The sequence below is a fragment of the Sarcophilus harrisii genome, chromosome 2 (assembly GCF_902635505.1).
Source record: "Sarcophilus harrisii chromosome 2, mSarHar1.11, whole genome shotgun sequence".
In the NCBI taxonomy this organism is placed as follows: Eukaryota; Metazoa; Chordata; class Mammalia; order Dasyuromorphia; family Dasyuridae; genus Sarcophilus; species Sarcophilus harrisii.
The window spans coordinates 546,010,718-546,027,174 of NC_045427.1; the positions used below are offsets into that span (position 1 = coordinate 546,010,718).

The 16,457-nt window shown below is 39.5% G+C and overlaps 2 protein-coding genes across 2 annotated transcripts; one reads left to right on the forward strand and one right to left on the reverse strand.

Moving 5' to 3' along the window:
* Positions 1–698: 698 nt before the first annotated feature.
* On the reverse strand, positions 699–7,848 carry MRPL46 (mitochondrial ribosomal protein L46). The gene is made up of 4 exons (XM_031955564.1): positions 7,600–7,848; positions 3,465–3,666; positions 2,345–2,518; positions 699–1,080 (listed from the first exon to the last, which is right to left on the reverse strand). The coding sequence occupies exons 1-4, from the start codon at positions 7,825–7,827 to the stop codon at positions 830–832; spliced, it is 855 nt and encodes a 284-aa protein (XP_031811424.1). The 5' UTR covers positions 7,828–7,848; the 3' UTR covers positions 699–829.
* A 325-nt stretch (positions 7,849–8,173) lies between these two features.
* Positions 8,174–14,616, forward strand: MRPS11 (mitochondrial ribosomal protein S11). The gene is made up of 6 exons (XM_031955565.1): positions 8,174–8,276; positions 8,423–8,548; positions 9,912–10,010; positions 12,726–12,855; positions 13,594–13,659; positions 14,197–14,616. The coding sequence occupies exons 1-6, from the start codon at positions 8,209–8,211 to the stop codon at positions 14,302–14,304; spliced, it is 597 nt and encodes a 198-aa protein (XP_031811425.1). The 5' UTR covers positions 8,174–8,208; the 3' UTR covers positions 14,305–14,616.
* Positions 14,617–16,457: the final 1,841 nt, after the last annotated feature.

Sequence of the window (16,457 nt, forward strand, 5' to 3'; positions counted from 1 at the left end):
ATAAGGCATGGCCAGGTTGTAATCCAGTTTGGACAACATTGTCTCCTCAATGAGATAATGATCTACTAAATATCAAAGCAATTAGGTTCTACTATAATTCTATGAATTCTGAGACAAAGAGTTAATAATATAAAGGAAGGAATTTGCCTTATTTTCCTATGGGCATTATTGTTTGGAGGCAATCTTGCTGGGAGGGCTCTCTCTGTTCCAAATCATATTGTATATCATCAAGTATGCCAGACTAGAAGTCTAAAATGCTTGGTTTTACTCCTAGTTTATCTATATTAAACAAGCCATAAAGGTACGTGGCCAATAAAAAGTTTTAAATGTACTGAAAGGGCTATTACTTCCTTTGTGCCTCTAGCAAATGGCACTAAATTGTAACAATTCTTTATCAAGGACAGTTAAGAAGCTGCATTTAATCCTAATTTTTTCATTGGCCACAAACTTTCACACAACTGAAACTTGTTTTACCTAGCTTATGCTTGTAGAATCATAAGTTAAATTAATAAATATCTAACATATAAAAGTAACTGTTTTAAATTGTCTTCTATCCATCCCTTCTTGTGTCTAATAAGTGAAATGACTTTTTGTGGAACACCCTATGTAACTCCCAGTTAGTTATCAGCTTGGAAAAGAGGGAGCTGGCCCAACAATAGCAAGTTATAAAATCGCATAGTATTCAAATTCCAAATAAATTGAGACAAAGATAAGAAACTGGTTTATTTGTCAATGCTAAGCTTATTTCATGATGATTCCCACATGTCAACATAGTCACACGTCCTCTTGCCCGTAGTCCAAGTGTCTGTCCTGAGGACAATCGTGTCCATCAGATGTCCATAAAAAATCTCCTAACCTGTGCCAAATATTTTGGTTTCAGGTAATCACCCAGTTCCTCCTTGCTGACCCAAACATGGTCGTCCTTATTCCTGGCTTGGGAGAGCTCTCCATTTTGTAGTAAAGCTTTGAAAAAGAACACTTTGGCTCCTATGTTGTTCTCTGTCCTTAAAGCCTGAGGAAACTTAAACTTGTAATAACCACAGGGCGCGTTTCCTAGGAATTTGGCTTCCATACTATTTTCTGAAGAGAGACAAAACAGAAATAAGAGTTAAGTTCCCCTATAAGATCTCAGAATCAATATCACATGGAAATATGAGAGACTTGTCTCTATGGATGCCCCCCCAGGCATCTTCCTAACAGGACTCAATTTAGAAAATGATAGAAACTATACAAAAAAACTGGGAATGTGTTCCCTCTGCAAATAGATTATGTATGCTGTTTCTATACTTTTAAGAAGCTTCTTATTTTTATCTATAAATTTGTAATCAATGTAATCAATGGGTAAATGTTTAGGTCAATCTGGAAATTAGTTTCCATGACACTCACCACAAATGCCTGAAAGTATAGTATTTCTCACTAAATTACTCAATTTAATGTTATGAACCACAGCTATCAATACTAAAAGCCAACAATATAACTAAAAATAATACTAGGTTAAGGAATAAGTAGACCTAGGTTTTAAATTCAATTGTTACTGATTTACTGAAGGCCACTTACAGTATATTATTAGTAATATTTAGTAGCTATAGAATAAAAGTTAAATGTTTTTATAAAATAAGTATGCTAAATATATTGACCCTTTCCTTTTAGAGATTGAGGAGTAATAGGCTGAGTAAATAGCAAGCATGAAATTTTATTGTAAAATTGAATTCTTTCCTGGCAGACATCAACTTTCAAATAGAATGCCTTAAAGCTAAGGACAGAAGACACTGAAGCTGAAATTAGGAAGGGCTTATATTAGTAGCAAATAGTTCTTGTGCCAAAGAAAACTAGCCCTATGCCCTCTCTGAAATATGATCCAAGAGTTACTAGTTCTTACATAAAAGAAAATATGCACAGTATCTTTGTGACTATGGGACAATATCTGCCAAGTTATGTGACTGGGTTATGTGATACTGAGTGTGGGGAAAAAATAGGGTGGTAACCATGGTGAGCCAGTGATTAAGAGTCCTGTGGATTCATTCCACGGAATCTAAGAATAAAAAAATTAGCACCTTGATGACCCCAGTATTTAGACTGAGACAGAAATGAACAAGAGACTGGACTATTGCTTGCTTAGAATCAAAGAATATGAGAATTGAAAGGAACCTTTGTCATCTAATCATCAAGGCGGGGAAGAGGGTGAAGAGGATACCATTCCACCCAGTTAATTCTTCCCTAGGCTTTCTTAGCCAATATTTTTAATAAAACACAGCCCACAACCAGCCTGTAAGAGAGATTTAACTCTTTAATTGTAAACCAGAAACAGGACACTAAGAACCATAAATGGAAGAGAATTACTTACGTGAGAGAATAGCAAGAACCCGCTCAGCAGTTTCACGCAGAGTCTCCCCAACCTGCCATTCTGCATGTGGTAGTATCCACATTTCCTGATCTCCTATTTTCTCTTTGACCAAAAGCACCAGGTTTTGGTCTAACTTTCTATGCAATGAGGTTCGGTCATTTTTTTGATCAGCTTCTACGAGTCAGAGGAAGAAACAGAACTGTGATTTGCCAGGACAGAGCAAAATTAGAGATCAATGATGCTCAAAAACAATTTTTTTAAATGTATGTTCTCATGATTGTACTAGATACATAAGAAGTATAAGAAAAAGATGTGGTCCTTGTTCCAAGGAACCTCATAAATGAATTTACAATACCAATCCTTCCCTCTCACTATCCTTTCATAGCTCTATTCAGGTACTCAGGGACACCAAAAATAAGAATAATAAAACAAAGAGCTGGGCCTCCTACTTTCAGGTAATTATATCAAATGCTTTGATCTCTTTGGAAGAGAGATACTTACAGCATTTAAAAAATTACTATTTTATCATTCTAGACATCATCACTGATTTCAAACATGAAAGATTTTTTTGTTTTTCCAAAATTCTTGATCTACAAAAATAAGAACATTATGAATCATCCCTTCCTGGTTTTAAGAGGTATTTTTGGTTAATGATAGACTTATCAATTAATTCCCACACATATTTTCACTTCATGCTTTTGACATTTGCCATATTAATTCAAATAAAGGCTTTACACCAAAAATGAGATTTTCTGAAAAGAAACATATAAGTAGGTATGCATTGAAAGATGACATTTATTATAGACTGCATTAATGTTGTTTTTTTGTTTTGTTTTGCTGAGGCAATTGGGATTAAGTGACTTGTCCAGGATCACACAGCTAGGAAGTGTGAAGTGTCTGAGGCCACATTTGAACTCAGGTCCTCCTGACTTCAGTGCTGGTGCTCTATCCACTGCACCACCTTAGCTGCCCTCTAATGTTTTTTTAAACAAGCTAGATTTGAGAAATTAATATAGCCTATATTCAGATGATAATATTACTTGAAATTTAAACATAACTATTAATTTAGGAATCCTAATGCATCCTTTTCTTTCCATTAACCCAAAAAAACCCCACAAACCTGTTACCCGAGGATGAGGTTTGAATTGCAAGAATGTCTGCTCCCATGTGTCTTCCAAATCTTGTGTTAACAAAATTTCTTTTTCGTCATCATCATCATCATCATCAGAGTCATAAATGTCGGCTTTCTTCCTCTCCAATTTCCGTATTTCTTCCAAGGCACGCATCTCATGGTCCGAATATCGGCTTTTTTCCACCTCAATCTGGGAAGGATGGACAAGAGGGAAAAATTAAAACTATGGAACATCCTACAGTTCCAAAAGTTTATTTCTGAGGTCAGATGAATATACCTGAGCCAGGAAGATTACCAGAATATTGCATAAAAATATAGGAAGACACTTGAAAGATTGGCTATGCCCAAATATGAAAATGTTACCCTATGATATGATCAAGAATTATATTATACTCAATGTCTGGCAGAAGGTGATGACTACTGGCTAGATTAAGCATTTCCTCAAATCAAAAACTGGGGCAACATATGAATCCTATTTCTGTCACCATTCTTCCAGTCTTTCAGGCTCAGAACCTTGGTATTACCTTCAAATTCTCATTCTACCACCATTTTTACCTTCACAGTTCTCACAACCTTCTCCTTAATTCATACAATCATCAATCTAGACACTGATAAACCTAACACTTAACACTTCTATCTTGATGTATTACAATGACTTTCTAATGGGTCTGTCTGCTTCAAGTCCCTCCCTACTTTAATCCATCCTCCAAGTGATTTTACTTTATGAAGATCTGACCATATTGTTCTTCTCTTCAATAAATTCCAATGGTTCCCTGTTACTTCTAGTTTCAAATGTAAACTCTTCTGTTTGGTTTTTAAATCCCTTCATAACTTGGCCCCAATCTATCTTGCCAATATCATTATATATTACTCCCCTTCCTGCACATGATGATACAACCCAGTTGGACTCTATTTCCCTCATTCCATCTTTGTATCGGCCATCTTCCAAACATGGAATGTATTCTTTATTCACTTCCCTCTCATCTCTATTCCTTCAAAACATAGCTCAAGCACCATTTTCTACACAAAGTCTTTCCTGATCCCAACTATTTGTGCCTCCCTCCTGAACTCGCTTTTATTTGCTGGATCTTTGTTGTTGTTGTTTAAACTAATACATGTACATATTGTCTCTTTACAGAATATAAGGTCCTTGCCTTAAGAACAGGGATTGTTTCATTTTTTGCCTTCACACTCTCAGCCTTAGTAGTGCCTAACACACAACAGGTTCTTAAAAAATGCTTGTTGACTAAGCCAACATCTCTTATGCCTGTGTTGGGCACATAACTCAGTAAATTTAATATGCTCATGCACCTATGAAGGGCAAGTACGTTCATTATTGTAATCTGTTCCAGCTCTTTGTCAAACAGATGACATCACTTTTCTTCTGGTTGGGAAGGAAATTCATTTGTCTAATTCATTCATCAAGGATGTGGAGGATGGATTGATGTAGAGAGGCCAATGGTTTCAACAATGGAAATAATACCAAAGAAGATACATTATTCTTGCTGCTATACACTAAAACCCACTGAGCCTTTCCATATACCTTGTGGCTGAATGCTCCTATGAGTGTTGTGTCTATTAGAATGTAAATCCCATGAGCGTAAAGGATAACTCAGTTTATATCTGTAGTCTCAATGCTTAGCATGGTACTTGGCTCCCAATAAGTACCTTTAATATATGCCTTTTCAATCATTTATCAGATGTCAATTTGTACTAGATAACAGAGATACAAAGACACTGCTCTCAAAGAGTTTACAATCTCATGGGATGAGCACATGAAGATCTGTATATTAGTAATTGTGATACAAGGCAGAAAAAAAGTTAAATGTAATCAAAATCTTTTGAGGAATTGGAAAAATTGCTTTAACATGAGAATCATATAAACAGGTTTGACAAAGTTCAACACAGCCCTGGTAGTGGAAGCTATGGGCCCTAAAAGGTTCACTTCTAGAGTTTTGGGGTTACAACAACGGCACATTACAAAGAGTGTTGAACTAGGAATCTTATGAGACCGGAGTTCCAAACCCTGCTCTGATGCTGACCGACTGAGCATAAAACTTTTTACCTCTTTTAGCTTCAGCTTCCTCCTCTGTAAAAGAGGAACAATTCTTTACTACTTACCCCAGAAAGTTAAAGTCAGGAAAAGCAGCTTTACATATTGTAAAGTACTCTATGAATTGTTACTTCATTTATTGAACATTTCAGAGTTGACAGGACTTTTTTTTTTCTGTAAATAATCACACCTGAGCCTCACAACAAGAAAGCCTATACAAAAGGAAGATCAGTCAGTAAACTTGAAATCTGGAACCCTGGGTCTGAATATTATGTCTAACTGATACTTGTTTCATCTGTTCTCTTAGAACCTCAATTCTTTTGGGTACAAAATAGAACTTGGCTACAAAACACTAGACCCGAAATTTCAGTTTCAAGGAAAGCACCTGTATACCTTAAGCCTACTGAAGTGTGAGCTAAGTGTGTAGCTCTATATGGTTTAGTTTATTTTAGACAACAAATGAGGGGGCTGAACCAGCTGGTCAATAAGGTCACTTTCAGTTCTAAATCCAGGTATTCTGACTCATTACTCCTAAAAAGTGATCTTTCCACAGCACCATCTCTATTCATCTCCACCTTTACTAAGCAACTACTAAGTTTAAAATACTGCACTCCAGAGCCAGGGGTTTAAATAATCCTTTAAGAAATTTATCCTCTGCCCATCAATTGGAGAATGGTTGGGTAAACTGCAGTATATGAATGTTATGGAATATTATTGTTCTGTAAGAAATGACCAGCAGGATGAATACAGAGAGGCTTGGAGAGACTTACATGAACTGATGCCGAATGAAATAAGCAGAACCAAGAGATTATATACGTCAACAACGATACTGTATGAGGATGTATTCTGATGGAAGCGGATTTCTTTGACAAAGAGACCTAACTCAGTTTCAATTGATCAATGATGGACAGAAGCAGCTGCACCCAAAGAAAAAACACTGGGAAATGAATGTAAACTGTTTGCATTTTTGTTTTCTTCCCGGGTTATTTTCACCTTCTGAATCCAATTCTTCCTGTGCAACAAGAGAACTGTTCGTTCTGCACACATACATTGTATCTAGGATATACTGTGACATATTTAACATGTATAGGACTGTTTGCCATCTGGGGGAGGGGGTGGAGGGAGGGAGGGGAAAAATCGGAACAGAAGTGAGTGCAAGGGATAATGTTGTAAAAAATTACCCTGGCATGGGTTCTGTCAATAAAAAGTTACTATAATAAAAAATAAATAAATAAAAAACAAAAATTAATTAATTAATTAATAATAAAAAAAAGAAAAGCAATTTATCCTCTAATGTGTTTGGGAGAATAATCTGGCACATGGTTAAGAGTTTAATGTTGGAAAATACCTACGATGGAGGATTTTCAGCTGGAAGGAGACATTACAAGTAAGGCTACCCCAAAAGTTTCCTTACATAAACTTCTATAGAGAAACATGTACAAATGTATGCAAATAGGTAAATGAAAATTACATGCAAAGGTACAGACAGGGTTATTTCAGGAGGGAGGGAGCACAAAAGGGGAAGATGTACAATTAATAAAAGCCTGTATCCTATAAGAAGGAGGTAGCACCTGAGCTGTACTTCGAAGGAAGCTTGGGATTCTATTGGGCAAAGGTGAGGAGGAAGAAGGAGGGGCTTTTTAAGAACTGATCATTCTTCTTACACTGAGAACCAGAAATGTTACTGGGCACCACCGGGTCCAACACCACTTATACTATTACTTGACGTTTTGCAGAGCGCTTTACCTAAATTAACTCATTTGATCCTCACAACAACCCTAGAAGTGAATGCTATCATTATCCCCATTTTACAGAACAAGAAACTGAGTTGCCCGGGGTCACCGGAAGTGTCTGGCGTCATCATTCGAACTCAAGTCTCTCGGTCTCCAAGTGCTCTTCTCTACAGCGCCACCTAGCTTCCAAACTCGGGTCCAGAGAAGTTATAAGTGGCCAAGGTCACTGGGCTCAAGCGCCTCCGAGGCAGCCCTCCACAGGATTCCTCCGGGGCTGCCAGGGCGCAGGACCAGAGGCGCCCCCGGAGCATCCCCGGAGTAGGCCCCCGGGCCCTACCTGCTGCAGCAGTTCGGCCATCTCCACCTGCAGAGGGGTCAGAGGCTGCGAGATAATCGGAGGCCTCTGCAGACACAACGCCCCCAGAAGGCGCCACGGAGACCCACCGCTCGGGGAGACCGCGCTCCTGCCGGGGGCAGCGGCGGCGGCACAAAGGGTCCGCGGGCGCCACGGCCGCCCCAAGCCTCGCGCCGCGCCGTACAACACCCTCCTCACGGGGGCCGCCATCTTCCCGCTCTCCCACAATCCGCGGCGCTTTCTAACGAGCGCCCGCTTCCGCGCCGCGTTTTTCCCACAAGACACCGCGCGTAAGACGACGCGAAAAGTTTTGCCTTTTCCCTTAGGACGGGCTATTTCAGTAAGGAGGGAGGGGAGTGCTGTTCCTAGCGAGTCTGTAATTTTCCAAGTACAAAGAGAACGTTTGTGGATAGAGTTTACTCGTAGTTCTTTTCACTTTATTGGGAAATAAGTAGCTCGATCCAGCAGCCAGAGAACGGACAAATAACCGTTTAGTTTCCGCCGTTTCCCCTCCCCGCTGCACGTGGTGCTGGCGGGGCTCCGCCCACAGCGGGAGTCTCGGGGCAAGCAGCCCGGAGCTCCGCTTGGGCCATGCAAGGCTTGAGGACGGCCGCTCGGCGCTTCTTCTTGCCCCTGCGGACCTGGGCGCACACCCTGCGGTAAGCCCTGTCTGCGCCCCCAATCCCGGGTCGCCCCGGGTGCGTCCTCGAATCTCTCCGGAGGCGGAGTCGGGGAGCAGCAGCAGACGGTGATGGGCGTGTGGGGAGGGGCCGCCCCGGCTCATCGGGCCTCCCTTTCTCCGCAGGGCTGGGAACGATGCTCCGGCTCGGGCCGTGCACGCGGACACGCGGAGCCTCCAGGGGGCGGTGGAGAAGACTGGTGTGGAAACGGACGTAGAGCCGGCGGGTGCCCAGAAACCCGACAAGTTCAGGTGAGACCGACCCAAAGTCACCCTTTATAAAAAGTCCGTCATTGGCCCACCGGTCCCGCCGTAAGGGAAAGCAGGCTTAGCCCCAGAACTTTCTCAGGAGCAGACTGACCTGTTGAGTCTGTCCAAGGGAGAGGGGTCAAGTTCAGGCGAGTCAGGGTCAGGACGGGGACCACACTGGAAACCCCTCTGACCTCGGAAAGGCCCTAAGTGACCTCTAAGGCCTCTTCTGGCTCGAGGCTTCGGAACTTGTTAAAGCACCTGCTGTGTGCGAGGCCCCGGCTAAGCGCTGAGGGGACAAAGAAAAGTAATCGGACTTTAATCCCTGCTAGTCTGATGAGGGAGGCAACGTGCGAGCAACTATGTACGACAAGACCTGTGGGATAAATTAGAAAAAATCTGCAAAGAGAAGGCCCTAGAATTAAGGAGGATTTGGAAGGGCGTCGTGTTAAAAGTGGAATACTAGTTGGGAAATAAAGGAAGCCAGGAAGTGGGCAAGAAAGAAGCAGCCACTGAAAGAGTCAGCAAGTGTATCTTTTTTGGAAAGAAAAGCATTCCCCCCAGGAGAGAGAATAGAGGATGAGTAGTATCATGAAGGTAAAATCAAAAGACTTTGATAACAGACTGGAGGAGAAGCTGAGAGAGGTAGGAATGGATTCATAATCTCTGCTGTGAGCCTAGTTGACTTGAAAAATGGTGGCGTTCTCCCTCAACAGTAATATGGAAGTTAAGGAGGGTTTGAGGGGAAAGATAAAGAGTTCCGTTTTGGGCTTGTTGAGTTAAAAATGTCCAATAGACTATTGGGATTGGGATGCTAGATTCAGCAGAGAGATTAGGGCGGAGTAAGTAGATTTGAGAATTATCAGCAGAGAGGCAAGAACTGAATCTATGAGAACTGATGAGATTGCTGAGTGAAATAGCAGAGAGGGAAAAGAGAAGAGAGCCCAGGACAAAGGCCTGTGGGACATCCAGGTTAATGGATGAGACTTGAACAAAGAGCCAGCAAAGGAGACTAAACATGATAAGTCAGGTGGAAAAGAGCCAGGAGGGAGTAAGGTCATGAATTCCTTAAAACAGAAATCTCTCTTCTCTATTTGTACCCTACAAAGAATCTAGCTATGATCCTATGTCTCTCTGGTTTCTCTGCTAGTTTACTATGTTTCTTTAGCCAAAAAAGTTATCTTTTTATATAGACAGTTTCTGTCTGTAAATGTTATGTTTATTATCTGTCTTCCAATGGGGCAGAGTTAAGAATAAATCAGATAGTGGCAATAAAACTTTTTAAAGTCTTTACAAGTTTTCAGCAACAGATGTATGCATGCTTTTATAGATATGAGTATTTAAATATATTTCTGCTTTTTTATAGCATTTTTCCTCCAGCCCCAGACCAGGAGAGCTCCTTGACATGGGGAGGCAAGAAATTTGAAGAAATCCCAATAGCTCACATTAAAGCAACGTATAACAAGTAAGAAAGAAACATCCCAAGCCAGAGTGTGACTTCTAACCTGGGTCAGAATTTGTCTAGGGTGTTAGCCCATTCTGTAACTTCAGCAATGGATCATTGTACTCTTTTCCCATATTCCCTCTAGTATTCAGCACATTAAGTTTGAAATATTCAGTAGGCAATCAGTGACATTGGGGCTGAAGCTCCGGGAAGAGATTGGAGCTAGATACATAGATCTGGGAATCATCTGCAAAAAAAAAAAAAAAAAAGATAATGAAACCTGGAAAAAAAATGAGATTACAGAGACTCGGGAAGGTTGGGGATGGGGAAAGGGATAGAAAATCAGGCCTCTGAGATACAAGAGAATAAGGTGTTAAAGAGGAGCCAGTAAAAGAGAGTAAGAAGTGCTCAAGTAAAGAGGGATGTCATGAAGTCCCAGAAAGGAGAGAATGTCTATTTCAAGAATGTGGTCAGCAATGCTGCCTGCAGCAGGAATTATTAGGATTGAGAAAAGACCATCACATATGGGAGTGAAGATCACTGGGAATTTGAGAGAGAGCAGTTTCAGTTGAGTGCTGAGATCAAAAAAAAGCTAGATTGCAGAGGATTGAGGAATAAAGGAAAAAGGAAGTAGAGGTAGCAAGTGTCAGTTGAAAAGTATATCATATGATAGTTTGAAGGATATTAGGATTTGGTGAAGGTTTTTAAGGATGAGCGGATAAGTGTATTTGGGCATGTTGGAAGGCATGGGAAAGGCACCTCTTGATAGAATGAATAAAGTGCTTGTTTGGGAGGGAGAGGACAAATGCCACATGCTGACATTTGCTCCTTGTTTGGTGACTTAGTCAATCTTGTCCTCTCGGCTTGGGTTTCTGACTAAAGAGTTTCTAATGATCTTCCAGCTCTAAACTAATAATCCCAAAAGGATCACTTAAAATGTTTGAATGGTCAGTGAAATAGGGATAAATGAGTCACTGTTTAATTTATCGGTGTAGGCAGCTAAAGATTATTTGTGGGGAAAATTTCAGCACTAACAGTGCTTTTTCTACCAAAGGAAGCTGTCTGCAGTACTACCCATTGATATACATCTTTATTTTATCTTTTTCCTCCCTATGGGCTGCTATTTATGATTTCTAGAAAATAAAAATGAGTGAAATACAGCCTCTTTTCTTTTTTAACCCGCAGTTAACAAAGTTACATCTAAATTCTACTTAAGCTTTCTTTTTCTTTCTTTATATCTCTTTCTTATATACTGTAGTCTAGTGGTGTTAAGTCAAAAAAGAAACAGAAGCCACTAAACCATACATAAAGATTCTGCAGTCTTCATATTGATTTCTAAAACCATATATTAATATTATTGTATTTCTGTTTTAAGTATTTTCCAATTACATTTTAATCTAGTTCCCATTACACTGAGCCATGGCTGTTGTGAGCCATATCTTTGACCCCTCTTGATGTAGTGCATACAGTTGTAGACTTGCAGTCAGGAAGATCTGGGTTCAAATATTTCTGTGATTAACTCTGTGGCCAAAGGCATGTTACCCTCTCTGAACCTGTTATTTAATTGATCAATGTAAGATTCAAATCAGGTAATGTTTGTAAAATACTTTGCAATATTAGCTGCTGTTTTATCATCATGTAAATAAGTATCATGAGTTTAAAGTTATTTAATGTAAAACATTTTATGTTCCAGTAAAATAGAATTTTTTGACATTCTTCAAATATGCTTTCCCACCTTAGTGTTTTTGCTCACACATTTCCTTATGCCTGGAATACCACTCACTTCTCATCATGCCCTGTGAAATTCTGTTTTCAAAAATCCAGCTCAAATATAATTTTCTCTATGAAAATTTCCCCTAATAACTCCCAACTAGAAATAATTGCTTCCTACTCAAAACTCCCGTGCATTTATATGTTACTTCATACTGTGAGGGAAAGCATAACATGGCAGAAGACTATCCTTGGAGTTGAGAAGACCTAGGTTGATGGGCTGTGTCTAATCTATATATTGTAACAGTGGGGCCACTTAAAATTTTAAGGGACAGACCATTGATGATTTTTATTAATGAAGAGTTTCTATAAACTGATGAAATCACAGATTTAGACTAGAAAACCTTTGTTTTACATTTATTCTGTGTGTGTCTTATCTCATACTATGGTAAATGCCATTAGGGTCACAAAGACTTTATTCTTTTTTTTTTTTTTTTTTTTTTTTTTTTTTTTTTTTTTTTTTTTTGCGTCCTGTTTAGCACCTTGTACTAAGAAATCATTCAATATTTGTTGAATGAATTTTAAAAAGTGTTCTTGAATAATTGCCCAAATAAAATCTGTAAAAGAGAAAATAATGGCTGCTTTTGCCATATCTAGTCAGTTTCTAATTGGACACTCCTGCGACTTCGTTGACTAAAAAAGTGGAATTTTGGCTTAGCAGTTATTGCTAGGTGACACAAAAAAAGAGTACGGGGCTTGGAGTCAGAAAACCTAAACTCAGAATAGATTTCAGAAACTTACAGGTTTTATGACCCTGGGAAAGTCACTTAGCATCCACCTGCTTCAAGTCTGTTAATCTGTTAATAGAGCCAATTCCCTGGATTGCTATCAGGATAAAATGAGATCATATTTGTAAAACCCTTGCAAATCTTGAAGCACTATATAAATGTTCGCTGTTGTGGTTTTAGATGAGTTTCTTATTAGAAGATATGGTTTTCACATCTGCTCATTGGCTTCTTTTCCTAGCACACACATACAGGTGGTCTCTTCCAGGAATGAGCCACTTGCCCAAACGTCTTGTGGCACTGAAGGGTTCAGAAATGCAAAAAAGGCCACAGGGATTGCAGCACAAACTGCAGGCATTGTTGCAGCAGCGGTAAGAACTTTTCCTGTTTGGGATCCTTGTTATTTTCTAGCTTATAACTCTTACCATTGTGGAGAATTCCCACTTGACAGATACTGTAGCATTTAAATCAAAAAAAAAGTTACAGTATATGTAAGTATTCCTTAGCATGGAGGTAGTTGGGAGACAGTTGGTGGTTTATTTAGTGCAAGGAATGCCTTCTGCCTTTCATTCATAATGAAGTCTAGGGAGACAGAATCTATTCCTTGTCACAAGATGATAGGAGAGATTTAGGCCATCATAGATTTACAAAGAAAAGTTTCCTCTCTTCAATAGCCAGGGTCTAGACTATCTATGACAGTCCTTAAAGCCAGGGTCTAGAGCCCAACATATCTTCCCTCAGAGGAAGTCTGAAGGCTCTTTCAAGACTTCCACTGGGTGGCAGTGCTGTTATTTGCCAGGAAGTGTCAGCATCATCCATAGGAAAGGAAGGCAGAGTCACTTGAATTCTGCTCTGGTTTCTTAAGTTGTCTTCCTCTCACTTTCTATCCTCAATTACTCCTTACCCCTTCCCTCTCTGCGGATCACATTGAATGCTCAGGGTTCCCTCTACACTACAGGTTTCCTAATTAAGAATTACAATGCTCTCCATCTACCTTCAACTTCTGTCCTTGTTTGCATAATTGATCCTGATACAGGGCCAAAATATACCCATGCATAATCTAGACTTAAGTTAATTGTAGGAGACCTGATGGCTTGTTTCTTCTCTAGAAAGCATCATCGAAGGGAGTGATGCATGTCAGAGTGGTGGTGAAAGGCCTGGGACCAGGGCGCTTAGTAAGTGTCTTAACTGCATTCATTGTTTTTCAGTAATAGGATTTGCTTTCCAGAGCTGAAAGCAGGAGCATGAGGAGAAACTTTTAAAAAGTTCATTTTCTAAGTCTAGATGTTTTCTCCTGTGAGCAGCTCAGCTCCTCCCTTCGGCAGTACTTAAATTGTAGACTTAAGTTAATCATTGATGGCAGTGGGTTTGGATATAAGAGAATTTATATATTCAAAGGGACATGCAGCATCCAGTCCTTGCCAGTAATCCCATTTAGTAGTTAAGCCAGGGGTCCTCAAAACTTTTTAAATAGGAGGCCAGTTTACTGTCCCTCAGACTGTTGGAGGGCCGGACTATAGTAAAAAACTTTGTTTTGTGGGCCTTTAAATAAAGAAACTTCATAAGCCCTGGGTGAGGGGGATAATTGTCCTCAGCTGCTGCATCTGGCCCGGGTCTGTAGTTTGAGGACCCCTGATAAGTTATTTTAAAATATAGGATATAACTCCTTAATCTTGTTCTACTCTACTCCGATCTTCCTTTTGTACTTTCAGTCTGCTATCAAGGGGTTGGCCATGGGAGGCCTGGAGGTGATCTCAATCACAGACAATACCCCCATTCCACACAATGGTTGCCGTCCCAAAAAAGTCCGAAGGTTGTGAAGAAAAGTTGACTGTCTTGAGACCTAGTTCCAGTTTTCACCTGTAGATTGACTTCAGAATAATACGGAACTGTTCCCCACGGGACAGAACTCGGCAGAACTCGTTAAAGATGAGCAGAGATTGGACTGAGGAGCAAAAATGAGATGTTTCCTCCTGTATAGTGATGTATATACAAGTACATACTTTGTATACAAAAACTATGCAGTGTTCATCACTTGTGATGCAATGCCTCTTTTGGACAGGAGGGGCTGCTACAGGTATACATCTGGCAAGCTTTGTCAATCTTGACAAAATAAAATACATTTCACCATGCTCTTTGTCATCTGTCATTATTTGGGGTGTGTAGCTTTCTGGGCATCATCAAAATACTGATTGTGGACGGAGAGGTTATCATAAAAGGATATGTGTAAAATACAAGTGTTGGAATGTTTTATAGTCAGCATTTGGTTTGCCAAGCCAGTGCCGTAAGTAGTAATACTGCAGCAGTACAGCTTTTTTGTGTGGTGCCTGAAAGAACTTGTCTCCTCACCACAAATATAGTTCAGTTTTGGAATATTTTGCTATTTATGGGGAATCTTTAGAATTCAGCATTATGAATTATGTTTGCAATGGCTATGTTTATTTATAAGGGAGAATACCAAGGGACTTAGTACAGCCGAATTTCCCATGCACATAAATGTTAATTATGAAACACTAGGATTAGAGGACCCAAACAAAGGAGAAGGAATTGCCAGGCTGAGTCAAATAGATTGATCTCTAAGGGGGTGTAATAAGAGCTTTGGGGAAAAGAAAGGTAAGGGAGTGATGAGTGAAGCTAGGATGAGCCAATTCAAAGTAGAAGAAATTGTACTGGTTTTTCTAGTTCTTTGAACAGTCAGCTAAGACCAAAAAATAAATCAAAAAACCACTGTGGAAGGAATAAGATCCACTTAATGCTAGTATATCTTCATTAAGATAAAAAAATTTAATAGAAGAAACTACGTAGGTTCTGTTCCCAGTTCTGAATGAAGTTCAGTGTTTTTTTTTTTTCTACCACACAGCAGCACCATTGCTGAAGTATCTATAACCACAAGAAAGGTGAGTCCTGTGGGCAAATTCCAATGCTGAAACTTGCCCAACTTCATGAAACATATTCCTTATACTAACAACAATTTCAGCCACAAGTAAAAGAGTCAGAGCTGATGAGCATGGCAAAAAGATCACCATCATTACCCCTTTGTAAAAGCAATGAGCTTGCAAGAACTAGAACTCTTAAATTAATGACTTGAAACTGGAAAAGGAAAAGAACCTTTGTTAACTTCAACTACAATGTTGACTATATTTCTATCCTGAAATTTCTTCACACAAGTTATAGTTTTGCATTTGAACTGACAATTTTATGGAGAAGGAAAGAAATGTATTGGGGGGAGATAAGAATATTGATCTCATAGGCTTGGTCTTTGAAGAAATCTTTTTATTCTTGAATATTCATACTAAGGGATTTGTGACTAGAAAACCAGCTGGAGAATTGTTTGAGTTTTCCACTGGTATGAAATACCTTTTTTTTTTCCTAACAGTAATGGCTTTATTACAAAAGATTGACCTATTTGAGTTATACCCTTAAATTGGACTGTCCCTACTTCCAAAGAGGTCCCTGCACTTCTAACCACCTAATCCAGTAGGAGGTCAACAGTGCTAAACTGGAGTTTATATCATATGACCCCTAGCAAATCACTTAATCCTTGAGGCTCAGTTCCTGTTCTGTAAATGAAAAGATTGATAGATATCTGAGAGATTATAATGGTTTGTCTCAACAGCTTTTACGTGATGAATGGGAGACAGACTTGCCTTATAGCTAAGTTCCTTCACCTTTGTGTTTTTTCAAAAACAGCTGCATAATCCAAGCTCTCTCAGGTTCTATGATGAAAGCTAATTTTTATATAGAAGGTGCTAAAGCAACTGTTCCAGAAAATCTAAAGTCATTAAACTATACATACTCTCACCCAATAATACCACTACTGACCCAAAAAGCAAAAGAGAAAGAATCCACATACACAAAAATATAGCACATCTAGTATGTTGACATCAGTACATATGGCATCCTGTTTGCTAGTATTTTTAATGGCATACAGGATGCCATGTGTGCTGATGTCAACACACACTCATATATATAA

What these genes read in the sequence shown, in the direction of transcription:
- MRPL46 (XM_031955564.1), bottom strand. Translation starts at nt 7,827, where the DNA reads ATGGCGGCCCCCGTGAGGAGGGTGTTGTACGGCGCGGCGCGAGGCTTG. An exon ending in ACCTCATCCTCGGGTAACAG is followed by an intron (nt 2,519 to 3,464) that starts GTTTGTGGGGTT and finishes TCTGACTCGTAG; the next exon opens with AAGCTGATCAAAAAAATGAC. An exon ending in GGTTCTTGCTATTCTCTCAC is followed by an intron (nt 1,081 to 2,344) that starts GTAAGTAATTCT and finishes GTCTCTCTTCAG; the next exon opens with AAAATAGTATGGAAGCCAAA.
- MRPS11 (XM_031955565.1), top strand. Translation starts at nt 8,209, where the DNA reads ATGCAAGGCTTGAGGACGGCCGCTCGGCGCTTCTTCTTGCCCCTGCGG. An exon ending in CAGAAACCCGACAAGTTCAG is followed by an intron (nt 8,549 to 9,911) that starts GTGAGACCGACC and finishes GCTTTTTTATAG; the next exon opens with CATTTTTCCTCCAGCCCCAG. An exon ending in GCCTGGGACCAGGGCGCTTA is followed by an intron (nt 13,660 to 14,196) that starts GTAAGTGTCTTA and finishes TTGTACTTTCAG; the next exon opens with TCTGCTATCAAGGGGTTGGC.